The sequence below is a fragment of the Phallusia mammillata genome, chromosome 4 (genome assembly GCF_965637545.1).
Source record: "Phallusia mammillata chromosome 4, kaPhaMamm4.hap1.1, whole genome shotgun sequence".
NCBI lineage: Eukaryota > Metazoa > Chordata > Ascidiacea > Phlebobranchia > Ascidiidae > Phallusia > Phallusia mammillata.
In genome coordinates this window covers 9081952-9099302 of record NC_137255.1, presented here as the reverse complement: position 1 = coordinate 9099302, position 17351 = coordinate 9081952, and the positions used below count along the sequence as shown (strand labels likewise).

Below are 17351 nucleotides of genomic sequence, written 5' to 3'. Positions count from 1 at the left end.
CGTATGTACGATGTGCCAGTGATAAACAATGAATAGTGTGGTCCAACAGCTACCTTTTTCAGTTCGTGGAAACCACACCAACCAAGCATTCAATGGGTTTTGTAGACAAGGTGTTTTCATCCTTATTTTGCACCCATGGTTACATTAACAGTTTTACCGGAGTCTTCGATGCTATACAGAAGCGCAGTTGAGACGATCCCAGTTTAAATTGCTAAACATCTTTACTTTGAATTTGAGAAAAACAAACAGTATATAATCTGAAATATACAGCAGTTTTATACATAAATGGCTAATATCTTGGCTACATAATAGATTTAAGACTATTTTTCGGTAGATTAACCAACATTTTCGGTGAAACGGGTTTAGCAAACGTGCTAAAGAAACAATGTCTGTCCAATGGAGTAGATATCAATACCACGGAATCGGCGAAAACTTTGCATAGTTGGACTTGTGCACAAGGAAAAGAGGCAAGATAAGTCTCATTCATAGTGTTGCTTTAATGACATCAGCTGCATTGCGTCAACCAAATAATGTCATTGACATTAGCAAAGATCTTGATATAGCACCTTACAGTGTTTTCATTACATATGGATTAGATTAATACCTTTTTAATAGATTTTTAAAAAACTAGTAAACATTATGAAATCATTTCTAACAAAAACACAATTGTCATTAAAGCACTGTATTCTAAAATTTAAACTATAGCTTTTTTTGCAAATTCTTCTGTGTAGTTGCTTACTACAGTACTGTACAGTACTGATACTACAATACTATAGTCTAGTTGTCAAGGCCTCTAGAAGCTGACTTGCACTGCGCTCTTTTTTCACAGGCTTTTTATCCCGATCTGTACTTTTTTTGTACCTGGTTCAGGCTGTTCGGACATTTCGGCCGGAACAACATTCTTTTTTATTCACAGGGTTCGAACCCAGAACACTCCCGGGGACGAATCACGATCAGGTTTTTGTATGTCTGCATATGGGACAGACGAGCCAGACCATTCGCTCAAGTTCCTTGTGCTACGCTCTGGTTGCTCTGAAGCGCCGCCACCCGTTTAGGTTGTTTGAATAATTTATTTATGCACAACTATCGATTTGCACTGTTTTAGACACACACAAAAAATCTTAAAACGAATTTGCCACTTTGATGTAGTTTGGTATGGTTGATTTAGTAACAGATACAATAGTATGTGTTTCTAGCTTTTTCAGTGCTTAAAATTCAGCGAAGCATTAACGCATTACGAGGGTGATTCTTTTTTTTTTACAATAACTAAAATTCTGAACACCGCTAATAGTAAGCTAAAATGGAACAAATCAGTTATTGACTTATCACACTAACTAACTTTTTCGTTGTAGTTGGTGCACCCGGCTTCCTTTCCAAGGCGAAATTATCCCGAATTTTGCCTAGGATTTTTGGGAAAGGCAATATGGTTATCTTTTACTAAATAAAGTAAGCTTACACAAGCAAGATCATCGTCCCTACCTTGGTAAAAAACAGGTCACCCTACAATAGTGGCTTACCGCATAGTTACGAACAGGGTCCCAACTAGAACAATTTTAATAGAATATAAAATGGAACCGACGTTAGATATAAATGAAAACCGTACACCACGAGGCCTAGGCGAGAACTGCCTCAATCTAAAACTATAGCGTCCAATTACAATGTGCAAGCGCGACACGTCGACGTCCAAATCAATTGGTGCGAGACGATAGTTAGTTAGGGGTTATCCAGCAAAGCTTTTTAATTATAGAGCAGGGTTCACTAAACTACGACCCGCACGCAACATCCTACAATTCAATAACTTTTGTAACGTTCGAAAAATAATTGACTTGTCGATGTTCCTGCATAAAATGTAGGATTCATTGTACTTAGTTTCATAGGATTACAACAAACAGAAATCGTCCAAAGAAAGTTTATTGCATCACAGTCGAGACTACAAATTCAAATTATTTATTCAGGGTATAGGGAAGACAATATTACGATTAGACAATCAATGACAAAGAAAAAACCTCAGATCACCGAACTTATCAAACCAGTCTCTCAGATGGTAAAGTACTTAGATACGGATCATGATCTTAAGAACGGTTATCACTTCGCTGATCTGCTGACGACCAATTACTTAATTAAGACTTAATTGAAATTATGTGGTATATAAAGACTTTGAAAATAAAACTAATAATTTGCCAATATTTACTGAAAAGGCAGAAGAAACTGTCTTCGAAAGAAATGATTCGAAACAGTATTCGGCGGCAAGTAGCTGTAGGTCATGCTTTGAATATTAAACGTTTTGCTTTCAAAAGCTGTTCACTTTTCATTATTGGACATTTGCATGACAGCAAGTTTTCAAACTGTTTTCAGATTGTTGATAAACTGCGTGAACGAGGTATCATTGACACTTCATGGGAAATTGCAGTTTTTATTATCAGTTGGATGCGAAATGCGTTTGAGAATTTACAACCAAGCTTCCAGTCAAAACGACATTTTACTTTAAACAATAAATCTTAACATTTCATACAGTATCCACAACATGACGACATGTATTGGCCCAAGAGCTTTGGTAGATGGATTGTAAAATCATTACATATGTATGTTATGTCACGTTTTACAGTGTGTACTCGTTACGAACCCAGTTTTATTGTTGAAAGACAAATTGTTGCAGCAGAGTTTGCCGGTTTAATGAAGTTGCATCGATTTACTAGGTTAATCCATGAATGTAGGGATATCGATGAAAATAAGAACAAAACAAATCAAGTTTGCTATATTTGTTAGCATTTAGTTACATTCCTGTGAGAAATAAAAAAAGTGTGTAAAACTCATTAAAGCAAACCTTCAAAATATGAAACAAAATGGCCTAGTTAACGCAGCATGCCTACTAATGATGACCTGCGCTCGCTGTTTGGTGGATTCCAGGTAATTCAAGAAAGCCCTGAAATATTACAGAAAAGTGAATTTTTATCATTTTTTTAAACTTGCAAATTCTGATGCAAAAACTGCAGATTAACTTTGGCATTGGCGACTGTTATAAAAAATATGGAGCCACAAGAAAGCATTGAAGTATTTAAAACAAGCTTACGATGAAGTCAAACATGATATTAAACATAATGCAGTTAGTGATGAGTATTATGAGTTAATGATGCATTATGGTATATGTTTTTATCGTTGCAAAACTGGCGAAATCAAAACAGGCTCAAAAATCTCATTAAACCAGGTAAATAAATTTCATCAAGTTTATCAGAGTTATTTTTTACTTAATAGTTCTTATTTCTTATTACTATCCTTAAAGTAAGCAAAAGCAAAAGTTGTTTCTTTCTCTTTCTCTCTATACAAGAAGTAGTCATAGAAGGTGAAGTTACGAGACATTTATGGCGCATCCAACACAGTATGTTAAAAAGTTGGCGAATGGTATCTAGAAGGTTGGCCACCCCTGAGCTAGGCTGTAGCACTCTATTGCTGAAAAGCTATGCCCCAATAAATCTGCTCCACAACAAACCACTTTACCAAAGTAACCTGTGTCAAAAACGCAACACACACTTGAAATGTCTGTAGATCTTTGTTGTCACCGACTTGAATAAAATTTTAGAAATTACAGATAATGTGACAAATTACAGAAACCGGTTGCGAACACGTTTATATGAACATAAATTTTTAAATTAAAAGAGCTTCAGCAGAGTTCAGATAAAAACTATGCATTCAGTTGGTCCGGCATGTATGTCATTAATCATAAACAAATAATTTAAACAATCCCAAACGGATGGTGGCGCTTCAGAGCAACCAGACTAAAGCATCACAAGAATGCTGTTCTGTACGAAATTACCAGGAACAAACAAAAAACACAGACGGGGATTCGCAGTCCATAAAAAAGCCCGTGAAAAAAGGACGCATTCGAAGTCAGCATCTAGCAGTATAGGAGACTAGACGTAGTATTGCTAAATAGCTACACAGAAGCATTTGCAAAAACAACAACTTCAAATTGGAATATGTCATAGTCAGAAATGATTTTATAATGTTTAATAGTTATTGATTAGATTTAGTAAAAGATCACAGCCAATACCACAGCGCGGGAAACGATTAAAGTATATGACGAAAAAATAAACTTAAAAAACTAAATACCAAAAGTTTTTGTTTGATTAAAAAATGTCAAGTTCTTTAAGGGGATTTTATACTATTTTTTTTAAATTGCAAACCTTTCAACTTAAGTTTAATGCAGCACAACGCTTTCGTTCAAAAAAATTTGCAAAATGATTTGAATTCTACGAATGTTGCAAAAAGTTGGTCTTTACTTTGCCTTTCTAGCTGTTGCTAGAATCTATTGAAAAGGTATTGATCTAATCCATTTGTAATGAAAACTTTTTGCACTTTGCAAGGTGTTAGTGAAAGGCCAAACGCCTTTTTGAGCTTTACATCTGCTTTTAACGTGAAAAATCAACCAGGTGCATTGAAAAATATCGACGGCGCACAATGTGATGGAAGTGTAGGTCTTGCCATACCCAATGCGGCTTCGCAATCAGCAACGATAATTACCGCTGTCATAAATTTCGAAATAAAACTGCAGTTGGGATACACATGTAGACACAACCTGACAGCATGCCGTGTAGAAACTAGACTTTCTGTAAGGAGTTCCAAACTATACAAATTTTCAGCAAGCATAACCGCAGCGTCAACACAGGTGTCTTCAAATCGTGGTCCACGTGTATGAAAAGAAAGATGGAAGGCCTTTTTTGAATACTTTATTGCTCTGTGGCCGTAGCGCTGCATGATGAGGGAGTATGAAATTTCATGATAAACCATACTATGAAACTTAACATCGTCCGACATAAAAGGTCCAATTTCAACCTTTGAAAGAATATTTTCGATGTTTTTGTAACGATTCATTGCCGCTTCAATGCATTGACGTTTCAAAAGACTACTTCCCAGTCTAAGCAGATGAAGTATTTCAACCTTAGGTACCTTTTGAAATGTTTCCTTTGTTTCATCATCAATATGATGTTGGTCGTAATGGTCAATCATTTGCTGAAAATCTCGATTTTGTCGCTGGAGAGTATCTAGTCTCTTCCGGGTGTGTTTGGTTTGTTTCATTGGCATTAAAGGACATATTCTATTGTTGATATTTAAAATACATGCTTCATAAAAACCGCACCGTCGCAAGATGTCCATGAGTCCGCTAATATTACAGAATTGGCCCAAGACAGTGGTTTCACTCTTGCTGCTCTTTAAATGTGCTGCAATGAAGCTAATTGCATCAAAGGATCTTCCTAAGTTTGTAAAGCATTGTGCCGTTAGCCGCACCGCGAAAAGGTTGAAGTAGTTCTATAATCTTATTTGGCGTCAGCTGGTGCCACTAAAAGTTTAAATCAAAGTAGAATTGAGAATCGACTGTATCCAGGAATAGGGAGTTAAGTATTTGCATTACTTCCGCCCTACACAAACACACGATAGCCTACATGAAGTCAGTTGATCCCCGGGCTCTAGTCGAAAACAGGTTGTATTTTCATAAAACTTATGCAAACCATACCAGGAAAAATGTGAAACACTGAATCAAACAATTACACCAGGGACGACCAAAACCGACTTAAGCACCGTTGTTACCGTTTCTAAACGAAGAATTTGCTGGTTCAGCGATTCTCATTCAGCTGATTTCGAATGATACGAAGCCGAAGTTATAAAAACTGAAAAATCTCCTTCAACGTACCTTTATTACATGGTTAACCACAAAGTATTTTGATGCATATTTTGAGCCTGTCAGTCACAGTGGTTCCCATTCTTTTTGATTGTATTTTTATGACCGTCCATTTGCATTTTTTTCGAATACCTGCGGCTGAATACATTTTTCAATTAACCAAGCTGATATACATCGTTAGAATTAAATACGTCACACCAAAAACAAACGTTAACAATTGACTCATGTAGCGATAATTCAAATGAAGTTTGTTACATCACAAGCAGGACACTAAAATTAAAAAGATTGTAATAGATCACCTTGTGTTGTTATTTGTGACGAAATAAAGTAGCATTGCTTGATGAGTCCGGCAACCAAAATTGCCAGTTAAAAGTCGTTTCGCTTGACTGGCGCTATTGTAACCGGCACAAGAAAGAGTTCGAAATCTACAGATTGGAGCAGCGAAGCATATGTTTCCTCAGGTTTTTGTTTGGGTTGCTAAACCAGTCATTAAAACTTGCAGGAATGTGCTTTCAATTGAATAACGAGTTTCGGTTGCAAAATTTTGGCTTCAAGGGAAGCGAACGAAAATACTTTTACAAGTCACAAGTGAGTAATGAATAGAATAGTTTGCATTGTCAGTTGGTATTGGTTTGCCTTGGGCTAAAAGAAACCAAGTATCATTTCGACAGTAGCGTCAAACGAAAAAGTAAACAGCTTAAAGCAAACCGTTGAATTGGTTTGGAACTGGGAGAACTAAAAAAAGAAACCAATAAAAAACTAGCGCACTTTGCTATCGGTGCATTTCGAACTTCGGACAAACACGTAGCCTACAAAAAAATGATTTCTAGCGATATTCGCCTTTTGTACTAGGACTAGACAACGTTGCAAGTATGGATGATTTCACTCGAATTGACAGCAGTTACTTTGGTCAAAAGTCATAATTAGCATATTTTTGTTAATTTAAAGATTCTTGTGAGCGCAACAGCAACAGAGCGTTTATTTAAAAAGTGCATGACAGAGGGATTTGCCCCTCGTGCCAGTTAATTGGACCTAAAACTTTCGCCTTACACGATTTTTTGGTAAACCGGAAACACAGACTATTACTCTTAACTAACACGACATACTTTCTCAAAAAAAAAACCACTATCATACTTTTTGCGCTGCACATAAAGGTGTTTGAATCAGTTATGTATTTGATATCTACCTGCATGTTTTATTCACTGTATTTCCGGTGATATAGATGTACATGTTCAAAAGTGCTAACTAAGCCTACTGCAAGAATTAAACAGCCATTCTAGCAAATGTTCAGCAATACTTTCTCTTGCGCATCATGTTTTTGACCTACTTCGCCATTTTGTTTTTCACACACCCTTGTTTAACCCCACACCTTAAATAGCATATAAAAAACTGAAAACAAACGTATTGTGTTAAAACACAATTCTTGTTTTATATGCTTTTTTAACCTTTTTGTGTTTTAGTGGGGACTCAGCAACAGATTTTTCATTATATTTCGACTCTTTCTTTTGCTGTACATGCTTGGATGGCTGATTTGGCAAGTTGTTGACGCGACCGCAAGCAATTATGTTAAAGACTACCATTTTATTTATTATCTCACTAATTGGGTCGAAGTTCTGACCATTCTGTACTTTACAATGTCGTTAAGTATAACAATACACGAGGTACTGCAAGACAGGTTGGAAAAGAGGACACATCAAAAAAGTATGTGTTTTGAATAAAAAAAAACAGTATGCACATTATGGTTGGGTTTTGACCTTTTGCTTAAAATATCTTTAATAGACAAAGCTAGAGTAATTAAGTAATTGAGCCTATCGACAGTAAATGTAAGGTTGTAAAAAGTTAAACCTTGGAACAAGTTGAATACACTTTCCACTTCAGGTCGACTTGTTATTTTTTTTACTAAACCGTCTGATTTTACAGGAAATCAAAACCTTCAGTGGTTTCACAAGGTGACGTGGGTACTCTTCAACTGCTCATTTACGTTTTCAATAATAGTTGACGTTATATTTTGGTCTTTACTGGCAGGACTTCTGCCTCCTGCTTTCGCTTTTCATCCTCTGTCCATACACTTGCACTTGGTTAATATTTTGGTTTTGATAGCCGACTTGTTTGTCGGCTCCTTGACCGTTAGATTACTGCATGTCATTCATGGAATTGCGTTTGGCCTTGCATACGCGTTTTTTAGTCTTATGCTTCATCTTGCTGGCGTTATTTCAGCGATTTATCCCATATTAGATTGGCGTAGTAATCCCGGATTGACTATAGGTATAATTACCCTTTTGGGTGTGATTGTACAACCTTTACTACAAATGGTTTCGTTTTTAATTTACAACGCTCGAAAAAGTTTGGCAAGAAAATGTTTTCACGAATTGGTGACCAACGAGCCAATGGGATGCGATGAAATGACAGACCTGGAAATTAACCACACTAATAGCGTGTAGGATTTGTTGACTTTTTATTTGAATGTATGAATTATTTTGTTTCCATTCCAAACATTTGTAATGCAAATAAATGTAGCCTATAGTTTAAGGCACTGCTATCTGTACTGCAATACAGTAGTCATAAACCTGATCATCAGATAAGTAACTCAAGGGACATTATTTTACATCGGTGGAAAGGAAAGTCGTCCTACATGTGTATATTGCAATCGTGGGTATGCATATATGATCAGTGCGTTACCCTTCACTCATATCCCATTTGTTATGTCCGCGATGCACCCTTGTATACCTTTTCGTACTGGTGCACCCCATGCATTTTGGGGCGCCCTAGGGTGCACCGTGCACACCGGTTGAAGAGCACTGGCCTAACCTATAGTTAGTTCTCAGTTCTTATAGTTCTCTCAATCTTTCTGCTCAACAACAAACCACTCCACCAAAGTAACCTCTGTTAAAAACGCAACAAACACTCGAAATATCTGCAGATTTTTCTTGTCACTTGGATAAAATTTTAGAAATTGCAGAGAATGTGACAAAGTGAGACTTTGCCCGGTTGCGAACACACTTAACGCTAAAAATACAGCGCATATAAACGGAATTATTTAAATTTAAAGAGTTTCAGCAGAGTTCAGATAAAAACTATGTATTCAGGTCCGGCATGTATCTCATTATTCATAAACAAATAGTTTCAAACGATCCCAAACGAGTGGTGGCGCTTCAGAGCAACCAGACCATAGCATCACAAGAATGTTGTTCTGACCGAAACGACCAGGAACAAACAAAAAACACAGACGGGGATTCGCATTAGGAAACGTCCATAAAAAAGCCCGTGAAAAAAAGAACGCAGTTGAAGTCAGCTTCTAGCAGCGTAGGCGACTAGACTGCAGTACTGCGTAGTAATGCTAAACAGCTACATAGAAGCATTTGCAAACAAAGCTTTAAATTGGAATATGTCATTGTCAGAAATGATTATAATGATGTTTAATAGTTATCAGTTATTTACTAGGTTTAGTAAAAGATCACAGCCAACACCACAGCACGGGCAACGATTAAAGTTTAAAACGAAAACTAAACTTAAAAAAGACTAAAAGTTTTTGTTTGATTAAAAAATGAAAAAAAATCTTTGTAAGGTAATTTACACTATTTTTTTACGATTGCAACCTTTTAACTTAAGTATAATGCAACAGAACGCTTTTGTTTAAAAAAATTGCAAGATGATTGGAATTCTACGAATGTTGCAAAAAGTTGGTCTTTACTTTGCCTTTTTAGCCTTTGTTTAAAATGTATTGAAAAGGTTTTGATATAATCCATTCGTAATGAAAACTTTTTGCACGTTGCAAAGCGTTAGTGCAAGGCCAAACAACTTGTTGCGCCTTGCATCTGCTTTTAACAGAAAAAATCGACCAGGTGCATTGAAAAATATTGATGGCGCACAGTGAAATGGAAGAGTAGGTCTTGCCAGGCCCAATGCGGCTTCGCAATCGGCAACGATTATTACCGCGTGCATGAATTTGGAAATAAAACTGCAGTTTGGATACACGTGCAGACACAACCTGACAGCGTGCCATGCAGCATCCATACTTTCTGTGAAGAGTTTTAAACAATACAAACTTTCAGCAAGCATTACCGCAGCGTCAACACAGGTGTCTACAAATCGTGGTCCACGTGTATGAAACGAAAGATGGAAGGCCTTTTTTGAATACCTTATTGATCTGCGGCCGTAGCGCTGCATGATGAGGGAGTATGAAATTTCATGATAAACCATACTGTGAAATTCAACATCTTTAGACATAAAAGGTCCAATTTCAACCTTTAAAAGAAGAATTTCGATCATTTTGTAACAATTTATTGCTTCTTCAATGCATTGACGTTTCAAAAGACTGCTTCCCAGTCTAAGCAAATGAAGTATTTCAACCTTAGGTTCCTTTTTAAATATTTCCTTTGTTTCATCATCAATACGATGTTGGTCGTAATGGTCAATTATTTGCTGAAGATCTTGATTTTGTCGCCGGAGAATATCTATTCGCTTCCGGGTGTGTTTGGTTTGTCTCATTGGCATTAAAGCAAATATTCTGTAGTTGTTATCCAAAATACATGCTTCATAAAAACCACACCTCCACAAGATGTTCATGAGTCCGCAAATATTAAAGAATTGGCCCAAGACAGTGGTTTCACTCTTGCTGCTATTTAAATATGCTGCAATGAAGCTAATGGCTTCAAAGGATCTTCCTAAGTTTGTTAAGCATTGTGCCGTTAACCGCACACAGGTGACACTTGTATCTTGACAGAAGTCTTCTCTTATGCACTTGCACCGCCAAGATCGATTTAGATACACAAGAGCTTCTTCATAATTTTTCAGGCCAGTTAAACAAGAACCTATTCCAAGACATGCAAAATTGATCACTAGGTCTGATTCTTCATCAACGTGAAGGCTTCGTCTGGCTTTTAAAAGTTCTTCATTTACCCTTTTTCCTTCATTAAATTTTCCTCCACGATAAAGGCATATACTATAATGCATCATCAACTCATAATACTCATCACCAACCGCATGGTTTTTAAAATCATCTTTGACTTCATTGTAAGCCAGTTTCAAATACTTCAAGGCTTTCTTATTGCGCCTTAGTTTTTTATAACAGTCGCCAATTCCAATGTTAATTTGCAGTTTTGTAACAGAATTTGCGAGTTTGAAAAACAGATAAAAATTCACTTTTCTGTAATATTTAAGGGCTTTCTTGAATTTTCCGGAATCCACCCAAGCTCGAGCGCAGGTCATCATTAATCTGCATGCTGCGTTAATTAGGCCATTTTGCTTCATATTTTTGAGGTTTGCCTTAACGAGTTTGACACACTTTTTGTATTCCTCACAGCCATGTAAACTAAATGCTAACCATAATAGCAAGAGAACTTGAATTTTTTCGTTCTTACATTCATCGATATCCTTACATTCATGAATCAACTTAATCGTAAGTCGATGCAACTTCATTGAACTGGCAAACTCTGCTGCACCAATTGATCTTTCAACAATCAAACTTGGGTCTAAACGAGAACAAACCGTAAAACATGACATAACATACATTTGTAATGATTTTGCAATGGCCAATCCATCTACCAAAGCTCTTGGGCCAATACATGTCGCCATGTTGTTGATGCAGGATGAAATATTAAGATTTATTGTTTGATGTAAAATGTCGCTTTGACTGGAAGCTTGGTTGTAATTTCTTAAACGGATTTCACATCCAACTGATAATGAAAACTGCAATTTCCCATGAAGTGCAGTGTCAATGATTCTTCGTTCACGCAGTTTATCAACGATCTGAAAACAGTTTGAAAACTTGCAATCGTGTAAATGGCCAAGTCCAATGATAAAAAGTGAACAGCTTCTATAAGCGACACGTTTAATATCCACAGTGAAATGTGTTCTACAGTTTGGTAACAAATACTGTTCAAAATCCTTTTGCATGGTTTCCACTGCCTTTTGACTAAACATTGGCAAATTATTTATTTTTTTATGCACCTTATTTTCGAAGTCATGATATACAACATAATTTCCAAAAACAAAACAAGTCGTCGTTAACATATCCGCCAAATGATAACCATTTTTAAGATCTTCCGCAGTATCGAAGTATTTTACCATTTGACTAACTGGTTTGATAAGCTCAGTTGTCCACGGTTTTTTCTTTGTTTTTGTTTGTCTTCCCAAAGGATTTTTACTGGCTTGGGGAGCAAGTCCATCAGGACATATTCCGCATGGAGTGTAGGCATCATAAAACCAATCTTCTTCGGGGACTAAAGGATTGTTAAGGCACGGAATAGCTAAGTACTTGTTGGTTAGTACTTGTTTGGAAGTTCCATTTCGTTCTTCCAAAACAATAATGCTTTCAAAATCAGAATATGGAGTTATTTCTTTTCTGGCTAAAGAACCCATTCCCATCAGAGCAAATTGGCAAGGTGGTTTTCCCATAATATCAACAGTATTCTTTGCAATGTGTTGCATAATTTTGGTATACGTTTCACTAACATAGTCCTGTATTTTCCTGATATGTTGAACTCTTTGCTTTCTTATTCTTGTCAATTTTGGTCCCTTAAGATCATCGTTTATTGGCTTTAACTTTTCGATTTCACGTTGCGTTGTTACACGAAGCTTAGCAATTTCACGTTTTGCCTCTGAAATTGCGTTATCAAATAAAGTAATATCCTGTTTAGAGGCCTTTGCGAGATCTAAAATGTGCAGACACAATGTGTTGAGATCTGTTCTAACTTCATGGACATTGTCTGGTTGACGCAATGCAGCTGATGTCATTAAAGCAACACTCTGAATTAGACTTATCTTGTCTGGGCTCTTTTCCTTGTACACAAGACCCAACTGATGCAAAGTTTTCGCCGATTCCTTGGGATTGATTTCTACTCCATTTGACAGACATTGTTTCTTTAGCTCATTTGCTAAAACTGTTTCACAGAGCATATTTGTTATTCTACCGATAGGTAGTTTAAATCTGTTATGTAATCATGATATTAGACATTTACTAATAAAACTGCTGTATATTTTTCTTGAAATTGTAGCATCAAACCTTTCCATACATATAGGCTTTAAATATACTTACTTAGTAAGAATTGGACTCCAGTAAAACTGTTAATGTAACCATGGGTGCAAAAACAGAGTACAAAAAAGGCCGAAAACACCTTGTCAACACCAGCCACTGAATGCTCGGTTTGTTTGGTTTCCAAGAACTGACAAAGGTAGCTCTGTTGGACCGCACAATTCATTTTCCATCGCTCGCTCAACGCACATTGTCCATGCAACAAAACCCATTGTGTATGTGAAATCCATATCAGGTTGATGTCAACAAACGAGCTCGATTTCTGCCGGTTACGCGAAAATATATGTGTACATTCCACGATATCTTTGCTAGGAAAGGAAATTCTAAAAATAGGAATATTTGTTTGGGTAAATCTCCACAAACAGATTTACAAACCATACACGCACATTCAAAGCTTGATGCTGATTCATATCTAGCATATTTATTTCTAACTTTGTACACTGTTCCCATAGTTCTTTGCAGTGGAAGTGGTCAGATTTTAGGAGACAAATGAAACTACGAACTTAGTTTTAAAGCAGTGTTCTTCAACGGGGGCGATCGCCTCCCAAGGGCCTTTCGTCTATCGAGGGACAATGGTGGCAATTTTTGAAGTTGTGGGTCAATTTCAACATTACTTAAATAAATACATACAAGAACTGTGAGACTCAGCTAACTTTAAATTACATATTTTGAACATCGTCCTTTTAAGTTATAAACCTACCAGAAACTAACACACGGCAATAAAAAACCACAAAACTATCAGTCGATATTTTGTAGTAATGCCACGAAGCAATTCCCAAAATTAATATTAAAAGAAGTGTTTAAACTTAGTCCTTAAGTAAGGGTTATACACGCTTCTATACGACATTCGAAGCCCTGTATAAGTTACTGAATAGTCTGTTGTAAACAGAATGAACATTTCAGTTGACGAAGAATAAGCATAAAGAGCCTTTCTGGAGGTCATACGTAATTTGTGGATAATCCAATTTTCTAAATCCATTATCAGCAGCATACAGTTTAACTATATAATCACATTAATCAGAATACACAGAAGAAATCATGGGCGTCCGCAGGAAAAACACAGGAAAGGGCAATAATATTGTTATCTTGCCATTCGAGAAACGGTTTTTCATAAACAATCATTAATAATTTAAATAACTGTAAGGACAGTTTATCGATATAAGGTTGTTATATGACGAAAACGCACTAACGTATTGAGTATCGTTACAACGTGACGGGAGAGTGAGTTGATACCTGAAGATAAAGTCCCTCCTTGTGTCTATTGAATTAGTCAGTCAATCAATTAACATTTTCATGGGAACTTTCAGATTTTAACTGTCAGATGTCATTGAATGCAAGTGGGGGAATGGGCCACGTGGCATTAGCCTAAAACGTAAGTAAATATATTTGTCAAATACTGGTTTATTACTGATGTGAAAACTATTGGCAGCCTTCCATGCCATTTTAACAACAATGATAAAACAGCCACATTTACCAAACTTTCTCAACGGTAAGCGACAATTTATCCCTCCTTATGTACTAACTCTACACTTTAAAATACAGGGTTAACTGAAAGTTGTGGTGTTACGAACTATACCATGTTTGTATTGAATTTTTAAACAAATTGACGAAATAGGCAAAGTATACTTCACTTATATCTTGTTTATTCAAGGGCTTTTAAGTGCCGTAAAACATGCCTTGCAACAGAGAGGTGACCTATATATACTTACACGCATCATGCTATCGTTACTCTCGTTGAGTTGGAGTACGTCCGGAATTTTTGTCCCTTAGATGTTTGACTTGCGCCATTATTGGTTCTTACTGTTTCAACGGCTTAAAGTTGGTTGTAAAAGCTAAGTTTGCTATAAAACTTTAGCATTTTGCCTTGCAACAGCACCAGTTTACGTTAAAATTGTTTCACAATAATTCTAGAATTATTTTCCCAGAAAAATTGTTGTTTACTTGTATGTGGGAAAATAGAACAATTGTCCTAATTTTTTGATGACAATCAATGCCAGCTCTTCTTACCTTGGGTGAGGTTTTTCCAGAAATAACACAAATCTTACGTACCAAAAAACAAATCAACTCCATGGCGGTGGGTAAGTAGGCTGATTCACAATGGCCGAGATGCCATTTACCAACCACGTGTGCGGCAAACCCGCACTTTTTAAGATATTCTGGCATTAGGATGTGTTCAAGTGGAAGTCAAGGTGCGCACTTCAATCCCATGTTGTGCTAAACCCCTGTTCTGCTCTTTTTTGTCCAACCACTTTTTTCGAATATAGAATACTAATGTTTTTATGTGCAGTTTCTGCTCTTTTTGTTAATAAGTAGGCCGAGGACTTTTGCAAAAACTGCAATAAAAAATATCAATGTTCTATATTGGACAAACACGGTAAGAATCAACGTCACTAATCATTTTCTCGTCTAGACACCGCTTTGTGCTCATCTTGCTGCTGTACCCTCGAGCGACCCCATCTGTCTATGTTGTCCTAATAATAGAGTCCGTAATAAAGCACTTGGTGCCTTGGAGATTGAGAGCAAGGTAAAGCCGAATGGTCCAGCGCGCCTGACCCATACACCGACAAAAAAACTGATCGGGATTCGTCCCCTGGAATGTCCTGGGTTCGAAGCCCGTGAAAAAACAAATAAAAAAACACACGGTTTAGGAGTTCAAATGATCGCCCTGCTGTGTTGTCTGAAGGCGCATGGACTTGCATTTTATACCGCGGAACACTACAGGTGTTTTGGTCTGCCTTTATAACATTATCGAAAATTCAGGGTTAAAAGCACTTTTTCAAATTAAACATATTGAAACAGATTTTTAAAATCGGCCATATCGCGAAACTAAACTATTTGTGTCAAATACATAACATCCACCGACATTTAACAGACATGGGGCATTTGGCTTTAAACAAAGAAGTAAAACGTTTGTAGCACACACATTTTTAATTCGTTTGCTGTTTAGCTGGATGCTGTTGCGCACCACACAATTGTTTCCTTTTGCAGTGTATCATTTCATTGTTCTTCGAGGTAGTGTGATTCAGACCGTAGTCTGGTGGTGTGTTAGTTAATCGGGATAAACAAAGCCTTTTCCGACTGGTGTGGTGTAACTACTGTAGCAGTACGTCAAGTAAGGCAGAGGTAGGCTACCTATGTTACTGTCTTAACTATAGCTTACTGTCTTAAATATAGTTTACCTTTAATTTGGTCCAAAACGTAACGTTGATATGCGTTTAGAATACGTACGAAAATTAATCTGATACTGTATTTCGAAAAATACCTGATTGATTTTGTAGCAAATTGGTTTTGTGCTTGATAATGCAAAACTATAGTTGTGTATAATGTGCTGAAAACTTTATAAACAGTTTACGCGATTATTTCAGGGGGCACGTGGAAGCAAACATTTTTAGTGCCACTCACCAATAGTAAAATATTTTTAAGTTTCCAAACCGTTTTACAATCCTGCATAAGTTTAAACTGTTTATCACAACTTTAGAATTTAGAACAGGAAAAATTACTTTTTGTGATTGTTATACCTCCATTGTGCCATCACAGCAACACACACATTAACAATAAAATTTATAATGTTTTGTTTCAAGCTTTTTACACCAGAAAATTTATCTTTTTTTGCATTGATTGCTACACTACTGAACTTCATTGAGATTTAAGGACTGTGAAGGTTGATTAAAATTAAAATGCTACCCAAAATGTGTAATAACGTATAATGAAAGAAACGAAAAATATAGAAAGACTTACGGATAGATACGTTGGGGGTCCGCAGGCCTATGAAATTTATAAAAGGGGTCTGTAAGTACAAAAAGGTTGAGAATCACTGTTTTAGGCATTGAAAAACACATATTATTGTATTTGTAACTAAAGCAACTTTACCAAACCACATCGAAGTAGCAAATTGGTTTTGTGCTTGATAATGCAAAATAATAATGTGTAGGCCTATAATGTGCTGAAAACTTTATAAACAGTTTATGAATCAATAATTAGGGAATTTCAAAACAAGCCACAATCAGGCCCTAAAGTCGGCAAAAATACGAAGAATTATTCCAAGTGTAAAAAGTCAGGCTCGAATCAAGCCCGTATTTTCTAAACTCATTCAGCCCAAACTCGGCAAGAACCCGACATACAACTAATTCACAGCTGTGAATTAATTGGATTAGCTGTTTTTTGCATTTATTAATTAATATTATTGCTTTATTTTGGATGAATTTTGGTAAAGCACGCCGTTAATAAATAGTGTATACTTACAGATTTAAAGTAAATTAGTCATCTGCAAATACAATAGAAAAACCAGCATAAAAGAAGGAAGCAGTCCACTGATGATGTTTTCTGTTTTATTTTTGCTTCTGTATTTTTCCTTTGCAGAAAACGGTACTTACACTGGTTTTTATTTTATTCTCTAGATCTAAATATTATTTATTTTATTTGACATGATTTGAGAATAAAAATGTGATGTTTTTAGTGAAACCTTGCACAATTAATTAGGTATAAAAGTACTATAAGGCCTAAAATATAATTTTTTCAGTAATTGCGGTAACAGTCAATAGCGGCTTTAGGCTAAAACAGTCGTTGAATAGAGTAACATTCTGCATTTACAACAATTTCATCTTTAGGGACTTCCTAGATTTGCCTCACTCAAGCAAAAAGTAA

The 17351-nt window shown here is 36.3% G+C and overlaps 1 protein-coding gene across 1 annotated transcript; it reads left to right on the top strand.

Moving 5' to 3' along the window:
- Positions 1 to 6120: 6120 nt before the first annotated feature.
- On the top strand, positions 6121 to 8186 carry LOC145222528 (protein rolling stone-like). The gene is made up of 3 exons (XM_080088672.1): positions 6121 to 6262; positions 7135 to 7375; positions 7595 to 8186. Exons 1-3 carry the CDS (start codon positions 6179 to 6181, stop codon positions 8113 to 8115), a joined length of 846 nt encoding a protein of 281 aa, XP_079944798.1. The 5' UTR covers positions 6121 to 6178; the 3' UTR covers positions 8116 to 8186.
- Positions 8187 to 17351: the final 9165 nt, after the last annotated feature.